Source organism: Haemaphysalis longicornis, unplaced genomic scaffold (genome assembly GCF_048455015.1).
Source record: "Haemaphysalis longicornis isolate Haplotype H1 unplaced genomic scaffold, Haemaphysalis longicornis Haplotype H1 scaffold_105, whole genome shotgun sequence".
Lineage (NCBI taxonomy): Eukaryota > Metazoa > Arthropoda > Arachnida > Ixodida > Ixodidae > Haemaphysalis > Haemaphysalis longicornis.
The window spans coordinates 885429-899852 of NW_027526208.1; the positions used below are offsets into that span (position 1 = coordinate 885429).

Here is a 14424-nt window from a genome sequence, read left to right on the forward strand (position 1 = left end):
CAAAGTTACAAAGCTGCTTAAATACAACAATATTGTAATGATGAGGTAGCGGGGTTCTCTGTGGCGTTTTTTGCCCTTTGTGGTCAATTAAAACTAATTCTCGCGGTCATCTCCACGACTCAACAGCGTTCCCAGATAGCCTTAGGATTCTAAAGTAAAAAGAATTCATGCAAAATTATTATTAAGCCAATAGAGTTTCACCCATTTTTTTCATCTTGAACTCTGTTACAATCAGGAGAAGTACACCAGCTGCTTCAACAGTCGCAACCGAGTGTCGTCTTTTGTGATTTGAAAAATGCGGAAAAAGCGAAGAAAGCCTGCGCGAAACTGACTTGTGTAAAGGTGAGAAAAACACGCCCAACATTGTATAAGAGAAAGCAATGAAGATGAAAATTCCATTTTCCGGGCAATTGTGCTAATTGGCGGGGTACATATCTATTAAACGGGTATTTCGCACATCGAGAACTACGTATTGGAAACACTATTGTTCTGTGCTCCGTAACGTGACGGCAATCCGAGCAAACTAGCTAAAGATCTAAGCGAGAGTTTTTAGTTTAGCAGCAAAGGAACGCACGGGTTCACCATTGTACCATAAATGACTATTGAACTGTAAGATATAAATTGAAGCAATGGGCAATACAATCTTGACCCGTAAACTAAGGGCGCAAACAAAAATGCGCTTCGCTACGCAATGTGCAGCACCTCTACTGCTTAAAACGAGAGCGTGTTTACCCCGCTCCCTTCGTAAATCAAGATAGAACTCATTTTCATTTTACCTATTCTCCATAGAACCTTACTGCATTGTTTTTCTCCGCACACACTTGACAACGTTTTTCCCTATCAGGCTTATTATATCCCTTCCTGTACAACATTTAAGAAAAAGCATGCAACTAGATGATTGACAGAGAACGCACTATGTGGTTATGCAACTGTGCACAACTGTTTCAAGGATACCGCACTATGTGGTTATGCAACTGTGCACAACTGTTTCAAGGATACAGCAAATTCGGAGTGTTATTTCCAATAGAGTCCCCGTAGCTGCATCACACAAGAAAAAAATTATAAAGGATGAACGCTGCTTTCCTGTGCAGCGAGCGAACAAGCTGTGCGCACCTTTCACGTGAGATGAATGAAGTCAACAAGTGTATCCTTTCGAATGACCTATACGGAGATTACTAGTTCATGAGAATTGTAATATCGTAATCATTATTATATTATTTATATATATAGCATGAACATAGCATGGTTATAATATTCTTACACTCCCATGGTGGTAGAGGCTCCTTGTGAAATACAGTGCTGTGTACTTCAGTGGTTACGTTGTGTTGAAAAAGCGGATCCTGGCTTCAAAGAAATGCGCCACTGAGACTTAAACGGTAAACAGTTGTCGGAATGTTCGTATACACGAAATTCTAAAGGAACAATCTATCTCAGGGTGTAAAGCAATACGAGGCATGGATTTAGAAGCATTTCATCACACAAGTAGGTAACCTTCTACACTTTGACGCAATGGTAACGCACTGTTTAATGTCCGCTCTAACTGTTACCTTGTAACGGGTCGCCCTTCTTTCTGCCAGGTACTATGTACGTAATATACGATAAAATGGGTTCGTTTTCGTGCCGTAGATAGAGACGTTAGGCTCAAAGATACCAAGCGAATGCTTCATGTCCTGAAGGTAGTAGACCTAGCGTGTATTATAGATATGAATAGAATTGTCGACAAAAAGACGAGTTTTCCTAATCCGATCTACAGCTATTACCAAAGTTAGGGTTGTCGATGTGGTGCGTTATATTATGCGGTAAGCAGATCCTGGTATACAAAGAACATTTCACCCATAAAGTATTTATGATTGTTAACGTCGTGTACAACTGAGGGGTCACATACCCCTGTTTTTTAAAAAAATAATGCCATGGTTTTGCCTTTTCTTTGGTTCCGTCCGGTTATCTGCTGCATGACTGCATTGCGCCAGCTGCCAATATTTCGCCACTCTGTTACTCTCTCGCGAACATGAGGAACCAACGAAAGCCGAGCTTGGCGGTATGGTTCCGTTGCAAAAGAGGGTACCAAAAAGAGAGGGACAAGCCAAGACGCACTGATCGTTCGTTTTGCTACGAGCACCCACCTCTTTTACGCTGTTCTACAATGGGGTTGCGATGTTTCAGTTTGTGAATATGAAATTGCTCTTTGTATTCTGATATTCGTTTGCTGGATGTTGGATCAGGGGTCTTGCTAATGGCAAGCGCTTTCAAGAGGAAAAAATAAGGTAAAGGACGCGAAGGACAAAGACTGGCAACTTTCCTTGTTCTGGTCGTTCTTTTATATTTTTTCCGCACCTAAAGGTAGTGGCTATAACAAACCAAATAGCTCAAACCCACACGTTGTTAGGTTGCTGATGGTGAAGGTTCACAGACAATATCATTTCACAGAATCATTGCCCCCACAGACATTAGGTCCTCTGGGTCCAACCTTGATATCTGCCCTTCCAAATAATGACGTGCCCACAGTTTCATGTCCTGCCTTCCTAGAGCACTGTTCATTATTCCTGCAAGCACTAGCTCCTTCAGTTTGAAGGGATTCCGATTTCACCCCAATATTAGCAGCGCAAAAGAATTTTAGGTTACGCTAAATACCTACAGAGTAATCGCTCTTGAAAGGACTGCCATGAGCGGGAAAGCTGCACATGTCTTAAATACTGTCCTTCGTACGAATTGGCGTATTTTCATTTCACCGGTATAGGGTAAGTTGTAAACCGCAGTTATAGGACATAATAGATGTGCATCCTGCAGTGTCTGGTCTCCTTCGGCGAGTGCGAAGCAATGGTGACTTTTTCAACTCTCAAGCGCATTGCTCAACCGTCACCATATCCAGAGGTTCCCGATTGTGTGGGCAGCAACGAGGATAGACTGCTGGCTATTTTCTACACCAGTGGTTCGACAGGCGAACCCAAGGGAGTGCAGCTGTCGCACAAGAACTTCATCTCGTCGCTGGTATGCTTTTCGTAAGTAACAGAACAACAAGACACCCAGTACAGTGCAACCGGTAATTAGGTTATACCAAATGTTAGCCTTCAAAGGTAGTTCATTCCGCTGTGACTATAAAAAACGTTTACCTTGTGCCTGGCAAGGCACGTGCCATACAGAGGCCATTTTGCTCAGTGATAAATGCCCCTCTAAAAGTTGGGCAACAAAACAGTCATACAAAAACCTGGCGCAAGAAGAGAATCCACCGAACGTAGTACAGCAAGCTTACCATAGTTTTGTTTGGAAGAATCTGCAACTCTATAATAACGTAAACCAGTCTACGAAATGATCAAACCGGCCAAAAATGAAGCACGAAAGGGCGGGCACAAGTACCATCTCTGTCAGGGTACACTAAGCATTCCATTTATTCCAGTCAAATCAAATGCGTGCTTATCCAGCATGCCAGGACAGTAACCTAGAACACCTTTAAAGTTATTTTCCTAACGCTACTTTTTCATCCACACCAATAGAGAAAATGATTGTGTTATAAGGCACTTGCCTGTCCTCCACATGACCGTGAGCCATACGAAAGTATTAGCCTGACAAACTTTTCTTTTGTTGAACCCAAATTACCGATCCTTCAGGTATAATAGAAAAGTAAACCGGTATTTTCCCAAATTTTATTTTTAAACAATTGTAAAAAGCGATGATCACACGCTTTATTGAATTTCCAAGTTTAAATTATTTCATCAAAAGTGTTCAGAATGCCTTTTATTCATAAATGCAGGGGAGTTGCAGCGGAGCGCTTATGATTCCCATTTCTTAGTTCGCCCACTGTTTCTACCAAGTGCGCTTTGTGTGTGAAACATTATAAGCTTATCGGGGGCTCTGAGCTTTGCGCTGGGAGGGACCTTTTCGGTTAAGCTAGAGCAAATGAAGCTTTCAGTGAAGGAAACAAAATTTACAAGAAAGCACGCCGTACATTGCCTTTTAATCTAATTTAGGATGTGACCTTGGAAAAAAGTCAGACTAAGAAAGGAGGTTTCTCATTCCTTGTTTACACGAAATTTTCTAGGGCAAAGGCACACCTGCTGAGGAGAAAACAATGGTAACGGGGAAAATTCGGCGGCTGTATTTTATTTACCGCCCTCGCTTTTTGTCGTATGTCATTTGAGTTTTATTAAGAGATCACTTTTTTGGCAACCTTTTTGATCCCACATTGCTAATTAGCGATTCTTCGTGCAGAAAAGTAGTGTTTGCACTTCAAATGTTAATTTTTGCATACAGGGACTCGGGTTTTTTGTGCACTTATTATTAAAAATATACCGCGATTTGCTACACTGAATAACTCAAGGACTTCTTTCTTCCGATTTCATTTTCGGAATAGAAGCGTATGTAGCTACAATGTTTCTCTTGACGGCAAAGAAACTCCGTGAACGCCGGATTAATAATGAATTGTAAATGCAAGAGCGTAATTGGAAAAGAAATGGCAAAGTGGAAGAGAAATCGCATGGCAAAATTGTAAGTTCAGCTAATCAGGTGGCATTGTCGAGCTCGAAAAGTTACAATTATTCCGAAAACATAACCAGCAGGCTAATAAAACTGGCTTTTGTTTGGGCAGCGTGAAAGTCAGTATTTTAAACAGGTTCATCCCCCAAATATAGAGTGCGATGACATTCCGCTGGGGCCGGCACAATATATCAGCACCACGTTCGCTAAGTGTTCAAATTCCTGCGCTTTATTTAGGTTGCGCCCCATTTAAAAACCTTAAAATGAAGTAAACAAAAAGATTTCTGTCAAACATATTGCGTGTGTTCTTTTCCTGTGATGGAGCGTTATGTCTCTACGCGTTCGAGAGACTTTAGTTCCCTCACCGGAGCTTTTCCGCTGCACTCGTCTCAAACGTTTTTGATGCAGGCACGGCAACAGCGCAGTGACTGAGAGCAAGACACTTCTTGCCTACACGCCATTTATGCACATTGGTGGGTTCTGGACCCTCTGCCTGATGCTGTCGCTGGGTGCGAAGGCAGTCGTACTTGCGCCATTTGATCTCGGCGTTGCACTGACAGCTGCATTTGGACACAAGGTGCGAGTCATAGCACACATTATGGGTGATATGTATATCTGGGCACACACTAACTTAGGCGTCTCTTTGCGTTTTTTTTTTCTGTCCATGGTGTCAGGGATCCCTCCAAAAATATTCTGCAAAAGTTAGTAAAAACCGGTTAATATTGCGGGTATGTTGAGCTATGTCAACCCCGCATACTTAATTAGGGGACGACTGCGATGTAACTGAAATGCACAAAAACTTTTGGATAGCCTTAGTAACTATTTGTGGAACCAGCCGTGACGTTTAGGATGGGGTTCTTCTCTATTCATTTTAGCAATACACCCACTGGTAATTGCCAATACCTATCTATCTAGCCATCTATCTATTTATCTATCTATCTACTATGTATCTATCTATCTATCTATCTATCTATCTATCTATCTATCTATATATATATATATATATATATATATATATATATATATATATATATATATATATATATATATATATATATATATATATATATATATATATATATATATATATATATATAAAGTAGAGTCCGTAGCACGTCTCAAAAAAACAAAAACAAACATGTTTACTAACGTTTCGACTGGAGGTCCAGTCTTCATCGGAATCTACTTTTTGATATTTCTTCTGGACCATTGGGGGCTTCATTTTTTTGTCCGTAGATATATATATATATATAGAGTATAAGTAAAGAGTCGGATACACAGCAAGAACAATAACAAACAAGGTTCACTTACGTAGCGGCAACGGGACTTGCCTTCATCAGAGTAAAGTTACATATTTTGCTGTCGCAAAGATTTGGAACACATTTCTTATATAGGTTTGCAGAAAACTGTGAGAAGGAGCGGAAAATGTTTTGGAAAAGGAGAGTATGCATACAGTCGGGCTACGCCTATGTTACAACAACAACAAAAAAAAGAAAAGGGGGGGGGCAGCGAGAGAGAGAAAGGGGTCGTGTTACCAAAGCAGCGTTCAAGGTTGCACCATGACGGGTCAACGTATGCCGCATGAGCTGCAAGTTCAGACAATGCGGAAAACTGGACAACCGCGGTTTCAAAAGAAAGGGAAGAGTATACAGTAAGGTATTCAGTGGCTGGGGAGGCTGGTTGGGGCCGTGTCTGGTGCTCACACAAGGGACAGTTGGGAGAGGAAAAAAGGTGAGGGTACGTATGCACTAATCAAGTGCGGTGAGGAAACGAATGTGTCTGAAGAAGGCGCCACATGGTGGCAGCCTCAGCTCTGAGGCCGGGGTGGGAAGGGTGAAGTTGTTTGCGAAGGAGGCGGTAATATTTGGTGATGTCCCGGTATGTGAGCACTACCGAATGGGTCATCTCCGTAACACCGTGTTTAGGAGTAAAAGAAGCGCCTGCCCGGTGTGTCAAAGCTCGGTATTGGTGGTGCGTAGCCTCATTACCACCTATGCCGGTGTGGGCCGGGGTTTACAGCAGCTTCAAGGGTTCGGAAGGGGGTCGAGTGCGAAGAATTCGGAAGACCATTGGTGAAATGGTGCCCCTGAGGTTATTTGAAATTGCGGGTTCCAAATCGGTTAATATAACGGAGGGGTGGGTGTTTGGGTAAGAGAGAGGACAATTGCCACATCCTCCGCGGTGACTGAAGGCGAGGTGAGCATCGTAGCTGAAGCTTGCGGGTAGGCGCCATGTGCTCCTATGACCCCAATGGCAAGAGTGGGCCTGCTCGGATACTCAGCCGCGGCTACATATAGGACGTTGCGGGACGGCGGGTAGCATTTGAGATGGTCCCGGGCACGGACTAAACGGCGACCAAAGTGGAAGGTGATATTCATATTGCGAGGAAGGGGTTTAATGTGGATGCTGAAGCGGATTAAGAGAGGGATGGTAGCCATCGGATCGAGTAAAATGCGTGGGTTGAGATGCGCTCCTTCAAGAATGCAGCGGCCGGTGGGCGTTTGGGATAGGCGAGCGATTTGGGCAGTGCGGTGCGCTTTGACTGGCTCCGTCACCGTGTTGCGCAGATCTAGGGCTAGAAGTGGTTCGGTAGGGGCGCGTGTAACTGCGCGTGTAGCTGCGTCTTTAAGAGCGTCCAAGGACTGGTGCTGAGTGAGGATGAGGGTGGCGTACGGTATGAGGTATCAGAAGCGAAATATGATGAAGCTATAAAGGAGGGGAAGGCACTCAGATTCAACGAGGCCATTTTTACCTGTCGTGATACAATTACTGAGGCCAATGATATGCGTTGTGTACGTGTGAAGCTGTGCGATGGTGTGCGTGCTGCGGCGAGTGGAGTGCAGGATAAAGCTAAGGATGCGGACTGGTGTGAAATTGGGAATAATGGTTCCATCGAGCGAGAGCTGTATGGATTCAGCTGCACCTTGAAGGAGGGGGGCCGGAATTGCCGGGGAGGTAATATAGTAATTCTTGTGTACGATACAGGCTCCTTGATTGAGGGTCGTTTCGATCATGGCACCACTACCGCTGGGAACACATAGTGCGATGTCGTCAGCATAAATCACACATCGGAAGTTGGGAGTGTGTTCATGAGTGCGAGCGAGAGGCGTCATAGCTCGGTTAAAGAGGGGCGGGGAAAGGACGGCACCCTGGGGCGTACCGCGAGGGGGCATAGCGAAAGTTGTGGAGAGAAGTGAGCGAAGGCGCAGTGTAGCGGTGCGGTTAGAACGGAAGTTTGTTATGTAGGGGTGTATGTGACTGCCATGAGTGTGGCAGTTGACGGAGTCGAGGATGGCGTGATGGGAGACATGATCGAAAACTTTATGTAGATCAAGTGCGAGGATGGCGGCGTTGCGGATTTAGGTGGCTGGGCGAGGAAGTCAGCGTGAATCTGGAGGATAGCATCCAGGGTCGGAACGCCAGGACGAAAACCAATCATAGTGGTAGCTGGTTCTCTTCAAGGTAGGCAGTAATGCGGGTTTGACAACATGCTCTAAGAGTTTGCCTACGCAGGGAGTGAGCGAAATAGGGCGGAGATGTTCAAGTGCAAGAGCTTTGCTGGGTTTCGGAATTAGAGAGATATTTGCGTGTTTCCACGAGCTGGAAGAGTGCCGTGCTCCCAGTGGAAGTAAACAAAGTGGTGATAAGATCAATTCAAGTATCGTCAAGATGTAGAAGAAGCTCGTTAGTGATGGCGTACGCGCCTGCGGCGGTTTGGCGGCGCAGGGAAAGGATGGCCTGTATGATTTTCTCGTGACAAATTTCAGCATCCAGGGTGAAGTAGGGAGCTCCGGCGTAGCGTGTAATGGGTGGCTCGGAGTAATTAGAGGTCCCTATTTTTAGGGCTTTAAGGCGAGATATGATATCTTGTTTGGTGCCATCCTGCTTGTGGAGAAGCTGTGGGATACGTAAGGACTGGATGGATTTCGATTTGGGAGGGTCAAGCAGGTGTCTTGAAAGAGCCCAGGTGTAGCGCCTGTTGAGGGTACCCGCATTTCGTAACAGAGTTGGGGTCAGTTGGCCCGCGTAAGGTGTTTTGCGTGTCGTGTAATTTCAGTGCGGAGGTGTTCCAGTCGGCGGCGCAGGGCTCGGCGGTGCTTGCGTTTGCGCCACTGTCGCTCGAGGCTTCTGTAAGCGTCCCATTGATGCATTATTGTGGAGCCCACGTAGGCGGAGGGCATTTTCGGGTCTACGAGTTTCTCGTGTTGTTTAGCTTGCAACAGGTTCGACCAACTGCTCGAGGTTAGTGTCTTTGTCATGGTCAGGTGGAGCGATATGTTGACTGTATAAGAGAAATGCATCCCAGTCCATCATATGCGTGTGCTGTGCGTGCTCGTGTGAAGAGATGTGTATCGTGCTGTGCAACTCGGTGATGAAGTGGTCGCTTCCCGAGTTATGTGGAAGGGGGTGCCAAGTGTCAGGACCGAGACGAAGTGAGCAAGTGATATCCGGGACTGTGTCGGGCTTTATACTGTTTTCTATGCACGTAGCGCGGTCGGGGTCGTGGTGTGTCGTAAGATGGAGTTGTTGGATCGCCTTCCACAGCAGGCGCCCTTTACGAGTTGTGTGGGAGTTTCCCCACGCAATAGGCGGGGCACTAAAATCACCGATAATCAGGAGGGGTTGGTGGCCTGCGTGCTGGGGAGCCGATTCGAAGATGTCATGGAATCTGTGTTTCGTGTTACGGGGAGAGCTGTAAATGTTAAGTACGTTAAGTTGTGTGTGTCCTATACGTTTGGGTATGATGGTCATGAATATTTCTGTAAGGTCGAAAGTCGGGCTGCGTTGCTCTACACTGTAATTACGGTGTAATAGAGTTGCCAGCAGAAGAATATCGGAGTGTCAGTAAGCTTTGTAATGGAACAGTTTAACACTTGGGGGCCAGGCTCCGGAAGTGCAATAACTGTAGGCGTGTGATACAGTGGTGATGAAAGCTGGAAGTGATGCCCGCTTCAGCTTGAAGCTGCGGCAGTTCCATTGTCAGGCTATAACGTCTTTAGAGGTCACTGTCGGCATCTGTAGGTATGGAGGCGTCCGCAGCAGTTAGGTTTGTGGAGGGCAGTGGGTTCTGAGTGAACGAGCGCATCCATTCTAGCATTTCCGAATCTAATTCGTGTGTGCGGACAGTTCTAGTGCCGTCAATTGGCCCTGAAGCGACGCGAACATATCGTGACATTCAGCGCGGAGTTAATGCGGAGTAAGGGGGCGTCCGTAGAGGCTGGCTGAGTATCGCTTACCGCTTCTCGTTTCACGGGGGGGTGCGGTTTGGTGTGATTAAGAGTGGATGACTGAGTAGGTGAGGGCGCTGTGGTGGGGGTGGATGGGATTCCGGGGGAGTTGGTAAGACGTTGGCGCTGCATTTGGTTTTCTTGCACTATGTGGGCGTTTTCTTGTTGGAGGTGAATGACTGTTTTCTGCAGGACTTTCATTTCACAAATTTCGTGATCATAGGTGGTGCTGGGTGAGGTGTGCCAGTTTGTGAGAGGGGAGGGTTAGGTCACTGGGATGCTCTGGGGGCTCAGCTGGGGGCTCAGACGTGTGGTCGTCGGGGAAGTCCTCGAGCCAATTTGCCTTAGGAAGGAGGGCCGACATGGGTGACATTAGCTTATGTTGTGGCGGAAGTGTGGTGCAGGTGGTGGTCAGGTAGAGTGGTCGACATCAGTGAGTGTCCATGGGGCAAAAGGGCATCCAGGTTCTGTCGAGTCATGGCAGGTGTGCTAGTCTTCCACCAAGGCAAGAATCAATTGCGACAACCACCAACTCCGGTGAGGTGGGCCGCCCTGCATAAGATGCAGGATGGGGTGCAGGGATGGTTGGGTTGTGGTGATTTGGAGCCGCAGGTGGTGCAGCGGTCGGTGGTGGTTGGGTGCGGGCAGACATCCTTGCGGTGTCCAGGCCGCCGACAACCGTAGCAGGCCTCTTGCTTCCTCTAAACAGGCAGCATGTCTTGGTCGCGGATCGGTTACGGCACTTTGGCACATTCAAATAGGATCTGCACTATCTTGGAGCCATGAAGTCTTTGGGCGCCGATGATCCTTAACGAGGGATTGTATTGTATAATGCTTTGGAGGATGGTGCCGGCGTGTTCCTCGGGGGCCACTCTGAATAGAGTGCCGACTGCTGTGGCGCTTGGTTGGGAGATGTGGTTAACAAGTATGGACACAAGGCCTTTCCTGTTTAGTGCAGGGAGCTCCAGGAAGCGTTGGGCTCGGTTTTCATTAGGGGTGCTCAGAACAATAAAGTTGAACTGATAATGGAGACGAACCTGGCATCCAGCATGGTGAGGAAGCTTGGCTTGGTCCTGAAGTACGTCTGCAAGTGTCGCTTGGCGTCGACTGTGATGATGTCAAGGTGGTCCTCTGCCCTCAAGACTGCTGTAACTATGTGGTTGTAAGGTGATGCTGGGCGTGTTCGTTTTACAGGATATCATTTGTGCGGTATATCCCACCTACGTAGGCCCCTTTCTGGAGAATCCCTTGCTATCGGAAATCGATCTGAGAAGATTTCGTGCTATCCTCAGTGCTGGCAGCTCAACGGCTGGTGTCATTCTGCAGCGCCTTGCTGCTAAGTTCAAGTACACCACCATTCTTCATAGTAAGTGACATTAAAATTTATGAATACGAGTGCTTGCTTTACACAATATTTTGGTGACAGAGAGACAGTCTTGCAGGATCAGCATCTCTGTTTATAGGCAAGCAGCACACCGACTAAGGAGGCAACAGCATTAGGACCTTTTCGTTCAAAGAGGGTCATTCGGCCTACAGATGGCCCTGCCAACTTTCGCGTTAGTTCGTGCATACCCCAGCGGGTAATTGTGTCCATAGTGTGGGAATATACATAATATTAACAAAAGTTTGAATTTATATTTCCGCAGAAAGATTTTATGTAACGTCAAAATAACACTTGCTGGTGAGGCATGTACATTGAGTATGTACAGTAATGAACAGCCAAAGTTAAAACGACAAAAAGCCGAAAGAGTCAAAGACCAATATTGCACTCCGAGATATACCCGTTCGTGGAACAGGGCGACATGTATTTTGTTCTTGTTCTCGTATTTTCTGCTGTCCATAAACAAACTAAAATATCTCTACGCTGCGCAATTCATTGTCCAGCTTAGGCTATTCATGACTATATAATTTGTCTCTAGAAGTATGATTCCAAGTAGGCACCAACATAAAGTCTTTACAGGGGCACAAAAGCACACCTGCTGCTGAGACACCGTCTCCACGGACTATTTTACTCCATGCATCTTCTTTTGCTCGCACGAGTGGGTAGGCTTTTCGCAAGCAGAACAAACAACCCGGGCCAGTACGGCCACTCATGTCCCAAGCCTTTTTATGCGGTCACTGTGAGCGGCAAATTCGAGCTAACTGCAGAATGTTCTGCTAATTAAGAGCGCCTTAACCGGCTGTGGCTTTGTTTTCCTACAACGGAGAAGTTGTAGGGTAATGTCGTTGAGGACGACGCGTGCATATGGCATGAGTGTAGACCAAAAACCCTTGTACGTTCCAAAGAGCTCAAGATAGCTAAGGTGTACCCTCTTCACGCCCCATATCTGCGTCGTCGGCACTCGTCTCATAACTATTGACCACTATCACCTCTCCTCGCGTGTGTGTCATTGGGACGCTCTTCGCGGCTACGGTGTCGACTCTTCCCATGCCGTCGATCTGGCGTCCATAGATGGCGCTATAGCCAAGTAGGGGTACAAGCAAAATAATGAAATACACATAAAAATGGAAAGATCAAATGTCTGTTTTCGCATGTCCATGGCTCGTGACGTAATGCACTGCATAAGGCAAGCTATCTCGCGGCTTCGCGGGTGTACAGTGGCCATGTATCATTATGTACACGTCCGCTCGTGATGCACCTTCACACAGGGTATTGGTGCTTATTTGTGGTATTTTAAGCACGTTTTTTTCACACATAACCGCAATATGTGACTGGAGTGTAAACCACTACATACTCCGGCTTGGTTTAAATTAAAAATGTATTGGGTTCAGATTATGTATAACAAAAAAACATCCGGTCAACGCACACTGATCGATAATTCCAAAGCTAATTAAGAGCGCTCAAAAAAGGCGTTACGAACAAGCGGCTGCAGCAGTTCCGTTGGGTATGTCGATCCAGCAAGACCCTATTGCTTAGTGCGAGGGAAAGAGCATCCGTACAGCTAAACTAGGACACGCAGTCAGTCCCACGGCCGCAGACGGGGTCTCGCGAGATTCGCTTCAATGGCTTCCGGCCGTTCGTTATTGAAATCCGGTCTTTTCTCCAACCAGGTTACAAGTATGTACTCGAAGCCCGAGGCATGCATCTCTAATTGTTTTTGATATCCTTTTTGCGCGTTTCTGAGTCATTTCTATGATGAGTATTCTATCAAAAAACCTATGCAGTGAGTTTTATAGCAACATTAGGGCGATTCGCGATTATGAACTCCTTTATCTTGAGGCTTACTACTAGTAATTTTGATTTACGGAGCATGAGGCAGAGGTAAGGAAGTATGATCACTCTCCCACGTGCTGACTGCCGCAGGTACGCACTGATTCCAGTGCTTGGGTCACAAGAACCTGTTTCTTCAAGTGGTTCCTCCACATCTCCTAGCAAGTCGAACATAGCTTACAGTGGTGTGTAATGAGCTTAGGTGCTTTGCAATATTCACGTAGATAACGTGCGGTCAATCAAAGCGGAAAGATGTGCAAGTTGGTACTACAATAATTTATACGTAACTTGGCGCGCATCAAAGAAGATAGCACAGCAGAAGAATGCATAAGGGACGAGTACAAGATATCAACTCAGGATCGAAATGCAAAGCAAACAATCGTAAAGCTGTTGCAACCCAAATGCAGGTGGTGCTGTGGAGATCGCATTACATTAATCAATTATTTCTGAGAGAATAAGCTTCCCCTTCAGACAGTGCCCGTGAAGACGTGCTTATATATCTTGCAGCCTGATTGTTATTTTTGTGCAGTTTGATTTTATATGTTACCCGCGGGTGATTTTCGTAGGATTTTTTGAAGCGGTGCACTCAAGTTTCTCTACTGCTCTTGTCGTAAGAGGTGGGTGTATAATGGTGCAACAGTGGGACAATTGTGGATGTTGAGCGCGATAACTTCATAAACTTAGCTGATGTCTTGTACATCCATTCTGCTTGCCTGAGCCACGGGGAGGGATTGGGACTTAAAGTCGCGTTGTGTCTTGATAATTTCGAAAACCATGTTATGAAGTCCTTGTTGGCGTTCTTCGTTAGAGGTCTGTGCAAGTAGACCACGGGCTTCCATCTAGACTTTCGGGATTAGTGCATCAAGCCTTGAGTGTTTCCTTGAATTTAGGGCAATAAAACGGGTGCTGTAGAACAGAACAGCATGGCTTGGGCGTGTTCTCCGGAAGAGCCCTTGATGCCGTGTTTTTGAGCAAAGATTTGGCGCGTCAGGTTGTCTTTTCCAACATCGAGGCATCTAAGAAAAACCACCTAGCTTGAGACCATTTCACAAAAAGGTGGGAACACGTGTAAACGACATCAAAGGCAATCCTACGTCTGCTCATGAGAGAAAAGGGCAGGAAAAAGCGCGTAAAAGTTTTTGTATGCAAAGGGCGTAGGTCATTTCACTAATGCCATTGTTCATATTCCGAGAAAAAGACAGATATCAGTGTTGCAAGCACACCGACAGGATTATATGTCAAGTGCCTAGTAAAACGTTCAGCATTTCTTTCCTCCGAATGTTTATTAGTTTATGTCCTGAGATTCCATCTCTGCCCAGTTCGTTGATTCGAAAGCAATGCTTTCACTTTACAGCGTACGGGTTAACTGAGTGTTCCTGTCTGGTCACATTCCCAAGGGAATCAACTAAAGATGTGAAGAGCGTTGGTGCACCAATGCCCATGACAGAAATAAAGGTAAAGTTTGGAACTCAAAACACCCAGGTCCGTACGATGTATGATGTTACAGAGCGCATA

At 46.0% G+C, this 14424-nt stretch overlaps 1 protein-coding gene across 1 annotated transcript in view; it reads left to right on the plus strand.

The window, feature by feature from the left end:
* Positions 1–240: 240 nt before the first annotated feature.
* Positions 241–14424, plus strand: part of LOC144160541 (luciferin 4-monooxygenase-like) — a 33675-nt gene continuing 19491 nt past the window's right edge. The window contains exons 1-5 of the mRNA XM_077691807.1: positions 241–342; positions 2788–2999; positions 4879–5047; positions 10893–11064; positions 14264–14364. Of these exons, the coding sequence (XP_077547933.1) occupies positions 2818–2999; positions 4879–5047; positions 10893–11064; positions 14264–14364 (624 nt within the window). The 5' untranslated portion in view covers positions 241–342; positions 2788–2817. The remainder of the gene's footprint in view (positions 343–2787; positions 3000–4878; positions 5048–10892; positions 11065–14263; positions 14365–14424) is intronic.